This window comes from Rhea americana, unplaced genomic scaffold, assembly GCF_003343005.1.
Source record: "Rhea americana isolate MKP2758 unplaced genomic scaffold, rheAme1 scaffold_29, whole genome shotgun sequence".
NCBI classification, from domain to species: domain Eukaryota; kingdom Metazoa; phylum Chordata; class Aves; order Rheiformes; family Rheidae; genus Rhea; species Rhea americana.
Genome location: NW_028186412.1, coordinates 3,232,131 through 3,244,986, shown reverse-complemented (window position 1 = coordinate 3,244,986; position 12,856 = coordinate 3,232,131). Strand labels below are relative to the sequence as shown.

The window sequence follows — 12,856 nt, the reverse complement described above, 5'->3', positions numbered from 1 at the left end:
AGTGGAACTACTAACCTCTCTCTAGAAGGAAAAAAGTAGCTGATACTTTTGGAGTGGAGGGAATATTGAATAGGACACAGTAAAAAGGAGGCTATAATTTGCAGTAAAGAGAGAGAAAAAGGGTAATTTATGACATGTGGAATAGGAAGAGGTTAAAGAGAGGAGGAAGTTTAGAGTGAAACATTTGTAGTCTGTGACTTTTGGTATCCTGTAAAGTATCCCGGATTTCCCTCAAGCATCAAGACCAAGGGCTCAAAATAAAATGATTTACTTCTGAGAAACACTTCTCTGTACTTATCTGAGTGCTTTTGTCTGCTATCTTTATGAGTTCAGTGATTACTCAACTTCACCCACACATTTACAACAAGGGCACGTCTGGTGCCTGGACCACTATATCACATTCCTGGAAGCACAAGCTCTAGTTCCAAGATTTTTGATCTTGCAGAGTCATCTAATATGGTTACAGTTACCAGCCTTAGTCCATGCAATCACCTGCAATTGTTTACACTCTTTTAGTAAGTTTATGGTCCTATTTGCTAATTACTGTACCATAGTTAGAGTAGCACATCCTGGTGTATTGTAATAGTTTGCATGCGCAGTCCAAGCCCACATCACTGTTAATTGAAACAGATTCACCCAGAGTGGGATTCAAATGCCTAAATATATTCATCCAGGGTATTTGAGATGCTTTAGGGTATCCAAGATACCCCTGCAGGTATGAAACAGGACTTCTGGCAGATCAGTACTCCCCTGAGCTCTAGAGCCCACAGTGCCTCTAGACACCTATGTTTAGGTGACTGAATCCTGCCTTCACAGCCTGTAGTCTTTGCCAAAGGTTTGAAAGGGATCAGATAAACTGTCTGAGCCATTTGCTATTGTCTCATGTTTTCTCATTCAAACTGAGTGATTATTTGGCTTTGTTGAATCTGTGGTGGGATTAAACTTAAAGTATCAGTTCAATTCAGCTGCCTGATCAGGTATCTAGTGCCATTAAGATACGTTAGGGTCTTCTACTTGGCCTCCAACTGCAAGTCTAAGAGGCACAGGTCCCCTCTGCATCCTGCGTCACATTCACCAGTCTTCTGTCAGCGTCTCAGGTTCACTAGATTATCTCAAAAACAAGGCATCAGTACTTAGGCAGCTAAATTTCAGCCTAAGTGTTTTTATGTGAGTTCAGGCATAGGCTGTTGCCATAGTCAGTGGAGCTGGTCAAGACACTTGGACTCCTGAGAGCTATGCAGCTCATCCTAAATGAAATCCTGGATGTCATCTCCAAGCATATGGAGGAAAAGAAGGTGATCAGGAGTACTCAGCATGGATTCACCAAAGGGGAATCCTGCTTAAYCAACCTGATAGCCTTCTATGATGGCATGACTGGCTGAAGATGAGTGGAGAGCAGTGGACTTTGCATACCTTGACTTCAGCAAGGCTTCTGACACTGTCTCCTGTAACATCCTCCTAGAGAAGCTCAGGAAGTGTGGGTTAGATGAGTGGACAGTGAGATGGCTTGAGAACTGGTTGAAAGGCAGAGCTCAGAGGGTTGTGATCAGTGGATGACAAGTTGACCATGAGCCAGCAATGTGCCCTTGTGGCCAAGAAGGCCAGTGGTCTCCTGGGGTGCATTGGGAAGAGTGTTGTCAGCATGTTGAGGGAGGTGATCCTGCCCCTTTCCTCAGCCCTGATGAGGCCTCATCTCGAGTCTTGTGTCCAGTTCTGGGCTCCCCACTACAAGAGAGACACAGAGCTACTGGAGAGAGTCCAGTGTAGGGCTACAAAGATGATCAGAGGGCTGGAGCATCTGCTCTACAAGGAACGGTTGCGAGAGCTGGGCCTCTTCAGCCTGGGGAAGAGAAGACTGAAGGGGGATCTTATCAACGTGTACAAGTACCTGAACGGAGGGTGTCAAGGGGATGGGGACAAACTCTTTTCAGTTGTCTCATGTGACAGGACAAGAGGCAATGGGCAGAAAGTGAAGCACAGGAAGTTCTGCCTGAGCGTGAGGGGGAATTTCTTCCCTGTGAGAGTGACGGAGCACTGGARCAGGCTGCCAGAGAGGTTGTGGAGTCTCCTCTGGAGGTGTTCAAGGCCCGCTTGGATGCAACCCTCTCTAAGTGACCCTGCTTGAGCAGGGAGGTTGAACTAGATGATCTCCAGAGGTCCCTTCCAACCTTACTGATTCTGATTCTGTAAATTTAACTCCTACATGTGGTCAGATTAAGCATGATCCTGATACCATTTGATATGCATTGACTAGATTTGTGTTGGCTATTATGCAAGCCTAAAAAGTTATCTCACATGTAGACACCCACACTATGTACCGCTGAATCCTTCCTGATATCATCATCATGATACAGCAGTGTTGTTGATTTCTGTGCCTCTCTGTGTAGTGTCGCCTGGTACTTCCAATGTGATGAGGACAGGCAGTGACCTTTCCAAGTTAAGACATGGGTCATATTACCACAGTCTGGATAAAAACAATGCTAGGACCACAAGAAGAAGTCATGAGGCAGATGAGAATCCATCAACTCTAAACAATGCAAAGAATTAAGGAACCATAATCAACAGCTGCTTTACAGCTTCTTCTTTTCTCAGGCTTTTCTTTGTGAGAAACTGCACTTAGGCTTCTCTCCCAGGAGCAGCTGGAACTGGCTGCTGTGTTGTGCAGACGGTCAAGGGCAGAAACTTAAAGTCAGAACACAGGCTTTGAACGATGTAGCCTCTCCCACGTAGCAACAAAGTGTTTTCGGAACAAATATGAAGGTCATTTTCTCTACATTCAATGAAGAAAGACAGAGACCCTTTTCTAGGATAGCTGGTTGAATCACTCTCCAGAGATATCTTTTTCTGTTATCCATAGAAGAATTCTTAACCAATAAGTATTTAAAGTTAGATGCAACTAATCTTAACCTTACTGCTCTCATTGGCGCTGTCTTTCCAGTACTATACAGCAGGCAGTTCTGGGGAATGGATGACCAGCCTCAGTGGAAAAAAGATAACTACCTCTCCTGGTTCATTTCAAATCTGCTCATAGTGCTCCCTTGATTTTTACAAAATTAAATTCAAATAAGAAATAAATATCTTTTCCCCAATTTTTTTTCCAGTGCCATCAGAAATTATACTTGGAATAAAAGCCACTGAGCAGGGGGTTGTGTTTGTGACCTATGTCGTGTATATGGTCAGACAATAGCACTGCAGTAATTCCTTCTAACTTAAAATCTCTGAGACCAACAAATTTTTCAGTTTAATAATGGTAGGTAGAGCTCAAAAAAAACCTCTATTTATGCATAAATGCACGTCATTTCCAGGATCAATGCGGTCACGCTCGCCGTGTGAGAAAAATCATTGTCGCAGTTTGTACATCAGTAAGAGAACTGAATGGGATCCAAGTCTCATGGATCTCTCACATGTTACCACAATGCAATTAATAATAATGACAAAGTAAAGAGGGTTTTTTGTTACTGTAGCTGATAAACACTATGAAGTTTAATAAACAAGGCTATGTTGTGAAATTTGGGCAATGAAATTCGTCATTAATACCCCCACCCAGAGAAAAGTTGGCTGCAATTGACAACGAAAAATAACATGGAAACAAGGATTTCCTGAAAAAGCCACAGCCACATGAGATTGTTTGTTATAATACTTTTTCAAATGATGAGCACATCCCGTCAGAGCTCCTTTGAGGTGCCAAACACCTTCATTTCCCATTGCTACCAATGGAGGAGGAAGGTGCTCAACCAGCACCTTCCAGAAGCAGGATGAAATCCTCCAATTTGTCACAGCTTGTGTGATTCTTGAAACTTCCTCTCTTCCGAATTACTTAAGAGAGGAAATAATCATATCCCCTGTGGTTAATGTGGTTAAACTGAAGAAAGATTTGTTGATGAAATGGCAGAYGTTAAATAGATGGATAAATAGATAGCAGACAGACAGAYAGATAAATAAAGGTAGGCAGAGATACAAGATTACTCACACACTTTAGGTTGGGCACAACTTAACCTTGCTRAAACTTCAGTGAAGCAGCACCTTCATACTTCTTTTAATAGGCATGAAATAAAATCTTTTTTTACTTATGCAGAACCTGTATTTCRCCGTTATAATTAAAGGAAACACACAGCCTTTTCAAAGAGTTGCAGCAGGGATGTGAGGTTGATTAAAGCTTCTCATTCATTCTTCAAAATATCCACTCTGATTTTATGGATCAATTCAAAAAGAAAGCTTTCTGCTTGCATATGGCAATAATTTCTCCTAAAAAAATTAATTTTTTTGGATGGGATTCATATCTGATGCATGACTCCCATTTACCAGACTGAGACTACTAACGACCACATCTTTAARGGTCTGTACATTTGGAGGCTCAGTTTCACACAGCTGGGTTGGGACAACCTAAAAGGTTCTGCTTTGYCCACCATTTCATGTGGTGTGAAATTGCTTGGGTTCCTAAAATTCAGTGTGAAGTATCTAAAATTGGCTGCCACTTTTGAAATGGTAGCCAAGCAGCTTAGGAGTATTCAAATACTAAYTGACTTCAGATGTTTTTAAATCAGATGGATTTAGTTAAGTTTTATTTTGTCAGTCAGTCTAGTGTTATAGGATGTCTGGAGGTAATCAGAGCATGATAAACTGTGAGTCAGTCCACAGCTGACTTTACGAAACACTCTAAAATCAYACAAATTGGGATGTGTGAGACCATGCATAGGGAGCAGAAAGCAGGACTGTTCTTGTACTAGGGCAGAAAAAGAGTGTAGAGTGTGAGAATGCAGAATCTCTCACTTCTGCTGTCAATCTGTGTAGCTGGTTCTATCGCTCTTCCTGTGCACCCAGAGAAAGAAAACGAAGAAGATCTAAAGCTCCTACAGGTAACTATCTCGTCCACTCCTGAGATCTCTTTCTTTTTAGATACAAACTATGTGTTCTAACCTACACAGCAGTTTGCTGTCTGAGATTATGCTGTTACACACACCTCTGATGCCCAAACTTTACTAAAGCATGTTAAATCTGTACATACTGGAAATGTCAAGAATCAGGGACAAAGTTGTCTGTTTCTGTTTAGCTAAGATCCTCAGGAAAACATCCGTTTTGGCTCTGAGTAGTCACAGGCATACGATTGTGCCAGCACAGCACATGAATATTATCAGTCCTAAGGTATTTATGTAATAAACAGATCAAAAAGTGAAACATATTTGTTTAAACTTTTCATTAGGACTACTTACATAAATTTTATGAAGTTGAGCCAGATCCAAAGCAACTTGGATGGAAGAGAAATGCTGAATCGACAGCTGAAAAACTCCGGAAAATGCAAGACTTTTTTGGTTTGAAAGTGACTGGAAAACCAGACACTGAGACATTGGAAATGATGAAAAAACCCAGATGTGGAGTTCCTGATGTGGGTCTCTATGGTGTTACTTTGCCAGGATGGAAAAAAAACAAGCTTACATACAGGTAGTATTTCCATACTTGCTTTTCTGTGATTAAATTGTGGTTTTGTGGATATATACATTTATTGTATTTAAATAACTTCTATAGCAAYTATTTCCAGTCAGGATAACAAAAATGTTTTTCTCTCCCCTACTGTTAGTCATGCATATTCCCTAGAGAAATTTTTGAGCGTCAAGCTGAGTATTTTACCTTTCTTAAGTCAACTGCAATATTTTGTCTCTCATGTATCACTCCTAATAAATATTCTGTGGGCAAAAGAGAAACATCAATTGCACCCTGCATGAACCCTCTTATCATCAAAATGTAACTGACAGCTTAGTAGTCACAGAAATCTGAGGAGAGGATTTTCATCACATCCAAGAGAGCACCTGTTGGCTAAGAACTATTTAGAGAAAATTTGATAACACGTCCACAATTATTATTATAAAAAAACCCATGTGGAACAGTTAAGTTATCACATTCCTCAAGCTCACATTGTCCAAGATGATTTGGGGGAATTATTGGATTGCAGGTTAAATTTCTTCTTAAATATCTCAGTKCATCATCTTGGCAATATGCAAGAAATTCTTCATGCCAGCACTAAGTATTATTATTACTTGAACCTTTATTACTGTAGAATTGTGAACTACACACCAGATATGAGAAAAGAGGATGTGGATAAAGCAATCCAGAAGGCATTTAAAGTATGGAGCACTGTCACCCCACTGATTTTCACTCGCATTCATGAGGGGATAGCAGATATAATGATTGCTTTTGGCACCAAAGGTAACATATTGACTGCATATTGATGGTAAGATTAGTTTAAATATTTTCCAATAATCAAGACACAAATTCAGTGTTATTTCAACATTGTATTTAGCTCACGGACATTGTCCTCGCTATTTTGATGGCCCCCTTGGTGTGCTTGCTCATGCCTTTCCACCCGGCAATGGTTTTGGTGGTGATGTGCACTTTGACGAGGATGAAGACTGGACAGCAGGCTCAGTTGGTACGTAACAAAAGGTTTCTAAAGTATTATGCAGACACACAAATTCCTTTCTAATTTTAGTTAGGTGAAAGAACACACTAAGATGAAGCACATTAAAACCAAGCATAGCTTGAGGATTTTAGAGGGCATCCTCAAACAAGGACATTTACAGAGATGATGATATAAAAACTGGCCTGATCCACTCTGGAAGATATTTACCACTCATAAATATATTAGTGGGAAAACCCTTTTCAGATAGGAGCATTACAGACAGGGGCAACTCTTATCTTGGGGACAGTGGGGCCCATCCACACCAGAAATTCACAATCTTTGGTGAAATCTTTCTGACTCTTGTTTTCCTCATTTGCTAAGAGTGCATGGTGCATGTGCTAGCACGAAGCATGACACTGCCACACATAGCAAAGGAAGTATACTGTGCCTGTGTAGGAGCCTTCAGCAGAGATCCTCATCAGATTAAAAAAAAACAAAAAAACAAAAAAAAAAATTAGAGTCTCCAGCAATTACAGAGTGGCCTCACTAATAATGTCAAAATAGGTCCAGCTATAGGTTGCTATAGCTTTACTGTACATTCAGGCTGGAACTAACTTATACATGAAAGTGTTCTCAAAGCAATGTGAGCTTCCTGCGAGCAGCTGGGAGTCTCAGTGTGCTGTTTGGGCTACTCACGGGCTGAGATGCAGCATGGAGAGCTGACTACAAATGCGTACCTTCAGGCCAGAAGACCAATGCCAAGTGCTCAACCATCAGGCTGGGACCTATGCAGTCTCCTGAGCCCCCTAGCCATACAGTATATATACTTCCTTTAACAGATCTGTCAGTACACAAGAAAATTACCCTGTTGTACTTTAGACCCTTTTCTCATCCATGGTTTTTGAGAGGGGTAACAACAGAGAGGAACTGCAGTAGGAGAGACTTGGTCACAAAGCATGAGAGGCAAGGAGTTAAATAACAGGAAGGTGTTGTAAGAGTACTGTATGAGGAAAAGAGATGTGGGTTTAGTGTGCCAGAAGAAAACTGAGAGATCAGAGGTGAACTTATCATGCTGATAAAAATATAATTTTTCCCCCACACTGGGGTTGAATGGGTCAACCCCCAATTTTAGTGTTGCTCTTCAGCGGCATGACTCCGACAGTGAGGTATTACAGAACTCTTTGGAGAGCTCAGAAGACTCGTGAGAGGGAAGGAATGGAAATACATGTGGAAAACTTGATGCTTTGTTTTGTTTTTGAGAAATGGAGTTCTTGGCTTCAGTCAGCCCTTCTTGGGAAATCTGCTGTGCAACACAACCGTGATCTTGACAGTCTTTTGATATTTCTGGCTCTTGATTTTGCTGTAGGGCAGATGATCATTCTTCCCCAATTCAGGAAAGTGTGCTACCTTGATGGATGCAAGCAGTTAAATGTGCATTGGAGGAAATCCCATTTTTACCTATTTGCAGAGTTACCATAGGTCCTGGAGAAAAGCATGCACAGGCACAACATTCTAAGAGATACTTTATTTGACAAGGCTTTAAAGAAACTGTAAGTTTAAAAGTCGTATTGATAAAAAGGGAAACTATCTTGCTGATATTATTTTTTCTCTGTTTATTTGTTGTCTCACCTTTCTTTCCCAGGTTTGTAGGAAGGATTGTGACACACAGAATGACAGCTTGGTACCTCAAGTATCACAGAGTGTGTCCTCTTCTCTTATTACTCTGTTCTGACTCATCTAATCTGCTCTAGCTCAGCCAGGAAACATTGCCAGGACATTCCTCAGAGCTGCACCCACCCTCACCCCCAGCCATCTACTCACACCACACACATACTTTCAGTTGCTAACAGAGATAACAGCAAGAAAGACAGCCAAAAGAAACTCCCTTCTTCTGGGTGTCCTATAGAAAATACATGTATATGTATACCCTAATTAATTTGAGTATATTGTATGAAATCCACCACTGAGCAATGGCCCTGGTGCGTTCACAGTACACAAGCCATTTTCAGACCAAAATTAGACTGATTTTTTCCTCTATATACATTTTTTTTAAAGGATTCAACTTGTTCCTTGTTGCTGCTCATGAGGTTGGCCATGCACTGGGTCTCTCCCATTCTAATRACCAGAGGGCCTTGATGTTCCCCAACTATGCCTATGTCAACCCCAGTGAATTTCCCCTCTCTCCAGATGACATAAGTGGCATTCAGTCCATTTATGGTGAGTAGAATGCCCATTAAAAAAGGATAGAATAAGAGAGAAACAACTTCTTTCATAGTTAGATCATTAAAATCATTATATTCTCATAATATATGTAAATATATATTTAAATACATATTTTTAAAAGTGATATATATATATATATATTAAAAAAAATGTGTGTGAAAAACATAATGTTTACATAAATTTTATGTATTTTTTTTAATATCTTCCTTAGGCTCTCCACCAAATGCCCCAGATAAGAGGCCAGCCACCCCTACATCACCTAAAACCTGTGGCTCCCAAATGTCTTTCGATGCTGTGACTACACTCCGACGAGAAGTCATGTTTCTGAAAGGCAGGTAAATACAATCCCTCTTGATATTGACATTTGTCTCTGTGAGATTTATCTGTTCGATTTCTACAAAAATTGAACACTGCAGCGCTTAGCATGATTAGTGGGATTTATAGTGAGACCAGTGAAACAGATTTTAGAAACAACTGTTCATGGAAACAAAACTTAGCAAACAGGAGTTTTATCAATGTTTTTACATGCCAAATATGCTTTTTTCTTTTTCCAGAAACTATCTCAATCCCAGGAAAGCTTTATTCTTGGACATATAGGTGGTCACACAGAGTATGTGAGGCATACATTGTGCGTAGTGACATAGTTCAATACTTCAACCATTTCCTAAGAAATCTATACAATGCATTTGGACCAATCTCTCCTCCACTCACATATGCAAGTTGGAAGTCAGCTGGGTATACAGGGAATAGCTTATGCCAAGCCCATTTGGAACCCTATAAATCTTTTATTCTTACATTACAATATGATACAGGAACCATCTGAATTTTTCTGTTTTTCTGCTGCTTCTAGCTGATAACATTAATCAGTGAATAGCAATGAAAAGTTGCTATCCAGAAAAAAAGTCAGTACAGCTCTTTGCAAGACAGAACATGATTTTTGTTCCCACTGAGGCTAGTGTTTCACCTTCTGATACGTTGATCTAGGTAGTCCCACTGACAAGAGCAAACCTGTAAGTCACAATGTTGTTCACATACTTGTGCGTATATAGAAGTATCTGTAGTTTATTTACTACAAAAATTGTTTCATATTTAAATCAGACACTTATGGCGTGTGTATCCTGATAACTCAGAAGTTGAACTTGAATTAATTTCTGCCTTCTGGCCATTTCTTCCATCTGGTATTCAAGCAGCATACGAGAATACAAAAGATCAGATCTTATTTTTCAAAGGTGATGTATAAGATTTTCTTTAAATTCTTATTTTTTAATTTGAGGGGAAATGGGAGGGAAGAAGGGTAGCTTCTGAAACTATGCATAAAATTAACTTTACAAAGAATAAAAAAAGGGATATTTCCCTTAATTTCTACAGCCTATGCTGAGAAAGTGTATCTTTTTCTTTCATCTTGTCAAAATTACTAGTGGAACTTCACAAACCTTTTCTTTTTCTTTTCTCTCTCTCTCTCTCTCTCTCTTTTTTTTTTTTTTTTTTTTTTTTTTTTTTTTTTTTTTTTTTTTTTTTTTTTTTTTTTTTTTTTNTTTTTTTTGAATAGGCAATAATTTCTGGGTTATCAGTGGATATCAGGTATTGCCCGGTTACCCAAAGAATATCAACACATTGGGCTTCCCTAAAGGTGTTAAGAAAATTGACGCAGCTGTTTGTAATAAAAACACTGGGAAAACAGATTTTTTCATAGGTGACAAGTACTGGAGGTAAGGACAAATGATGAGCATTATCTTATGATTGACTCCAATACAACCTGTATGCAATTAAAATCATCCATGTGATAAAGGAAAAAATAGGATTTTAGGTAATGATCTGTAACTAGGCAAATATATTAATCCAACTTTTCAAAGAAAATAGGATTAATTGTTTACCTGGCTCTTGCACTAGGAGGAGAATACACCTGTGACTTTTGAGAGTTTAATAGTGTGTTAAAACAGGCATTCAAGATACACTTATTTTGATGCATTATACCTGGCAGCTGAAAAAGTTCCAGTATATATGCAATTTTTATAAATAAAACAGATGAAAACATCTACAGAAAATAATGAACTGAGAGTTAATCTTCTTTGGCAGGAGGCTGCTTTGGATGGCCTGGTATAGGTTTTCTCAAGTTTCTGAAAAGTCCTAGATCACTTAATCTCTCTCAGAAACAAACGAATTTATTTCCCTTTCTTTGGCTGGTTAGTACTGGATTTGCAATATGCTGCTTCTAAATTCTGTTTACTCTCTGGTATAAGTAACTATTGGTACCCAAATACCAGGCAAACAGAAACAAAAACATCAGCTTTGGCAAGCTGATAGATTGCTCCTGTGTGCAAGGACAATTGCTGCAAAGACCTTTTGCAGGCAATCAGGAGCACATTGTGGGTTAAACATAGATTATGGTGATTAATTGTGGGGTTCCTTAGTGAGGCATACATTGCCAGCTGGATTTTCAGCCGTATGTGGTTTCCTGTCCTTTGTTTTTGATAGTTTTGGAAGGAGTATTTACAATACCTTGCCCTGCTATTTTACTGCCTTGGTCACAAGACAAAGGCATGCAAGAAAACCACAGCATGCATTTCTTTATGTAATAATAGCAATTTTCTCAATCTCAAGATCCTATGAAAAGTATTGCTTGTATCCAAGAAGTAAAACAAAGGTTTGTTTGYTTCCTTTTTTTTTTCTTGGGAGGGTTCCTCAAATCTTCAAGAATGTTTTAGGTCCCTCTTTCAGCCCACAAATTCAGCCCCATCCTGTAACAAATTTCCTGGCTCTGTGAGGAACTTGATTTAACTAGAAATATGTCGGTTTCCTTTCTTCCTTCTAAAWCTGTCAGCCAGGAGATGACAATGTGTAATACTAGATCAGAGTCTAAGAAGTATTTTAGATTCATGCAATAAATTCACCCGCTCGTTACAGAGGGAATCTATCCGACCAGTTTCCACTGGCAACCTAACATTCATAGTGCTGAAGTTACAGGAGGTAAATCTCAACCCTGCTATTAAAAATGTGCATCTTACTTCAGTTGGCCTCATTTCAGACACTACTTTGGAGCTATGCCAGCCTCTGTCAGCAAAGAACTAACCTCCTTGCTGCAAGCACGAAGGCCAGAGTCCAGCAAACATTTATGTGTGCAGCTAACGTTACTCATTGCACTCCCAGTGCAGCCAGTCAAACTACAGATGGTGGATACAATTCAGCATCTGCTTAATTCGAATTGATGCCTAAACGCTGTCAAATTAAATGTCTCCTTTCATATGATTTAGGTATGATGAAAACAGCCAATCCATAGAGAAGGGTTATCCTAGACRGACAGTAGATGACTTTCCAGGAATTAGCCAGAAGGTCGATGCTGTTTTCCAACACAAAGGTAAATTAAATGTATTTTTAAGTAAAATCAGTTTATTTGTAAACAGCATATGCTTTAGAGTTGTTATTAATGTCATTATTGTTGTACTCTGCAAAAAACGGAACAAAATAGATGCTATGAATAGAAGGTGATGTTCCCAGCTTTGTTTGTTAGAACGAAGCTTGTTTGCACAAGATAAAATTTCACTTTTTTTATTTCTAGGGTTCTTCTACTTCTTCCATGGATCAAAGCAGCAGGAGTTTGACCCTAATGCTAAAAAAGTTATCCGTGAGATAAAGAGTAACAGTTGGTTTAAATGTTAGCATCATTAAACTTTCTGCAGCTAAGAATAAAAATCACTCTAGATTTCTCAAAGGTTGTTCATACATTTGCTGCTATATGGGAGAGGCAACAGGATTGGTTTTCATGTATGTCTATGATTTTAGTAAATTATCATGTCAGCTCTATTTTACCTTCAAAGTCCAGAACAAATCTGCAAAGTGATTAAGTGCAGAATGTCCAACATAAACTATTTTTTTATACTCTGATGGGGCTTTCAAATATTTGGCAATAAACAATTTTAAGTTTGGTGTTAACTATTTTTTGCTTCATCTGTTGAAGATGTTTCATATTTCCGAAAATGTGTGAAAAACATCACATTAATATGCTGACTATTCCAACATGTGATGCTCCTTTTCTTTCATAGCATCTTCAAAAGCCAGGCTTTTCATTGGTCATTTATTTTTCCATGTCTTCTCTCCTGTCATCTTCTCCTGTTCGTCTTTGACAACCGCAACCTTACCCTCTCCACATTAAGTCAATATGTTGCCACCAAAATTACCCTCCTGCCCTAATGCTCCAAATAGACTCTCATCCTGATCTGTCYTTCCAGTGCCTCAACGAGC

General features: G+C 39.2%; 1 protein-coding gene across 1 annotated transcript; it reads left to right on the top strand.

The window, feature by feature from the left end:
* Window positions 1–4,697: 4,697 nt before the first annotated feature.
* LOC146593544 (matrix metalloproteinase-27-like) lies at window positions 4,698–12,524 on the top strand. Its single transcript, XM_085309105.1, has 10 exons — window positions 4,698–4,856; window positions 5,201–5,439; window positions 6,053–6,201; window positions 6,296–6,424; window positions 8,450–8,611; window positions 8,829–8,952; window positions 9,716–9,846; window positions 10,167–10,326; window positions 11,869–11,972; window positions 12,174–12,524. Exons 1-10 carry the CDS (start codon window positions 4,755–4,757, stop codon window positions 12,272–12,274), a joined length of 1,401 nt encoding a protein of 466 aa, XP_085165231.1. The 5' UTR covers window positions 4,698–4,754; the 3' UTR covers window positions 12,275–12,524.
* Window positions 12,525–12,856: the final 332 nt, after the last annotated feature.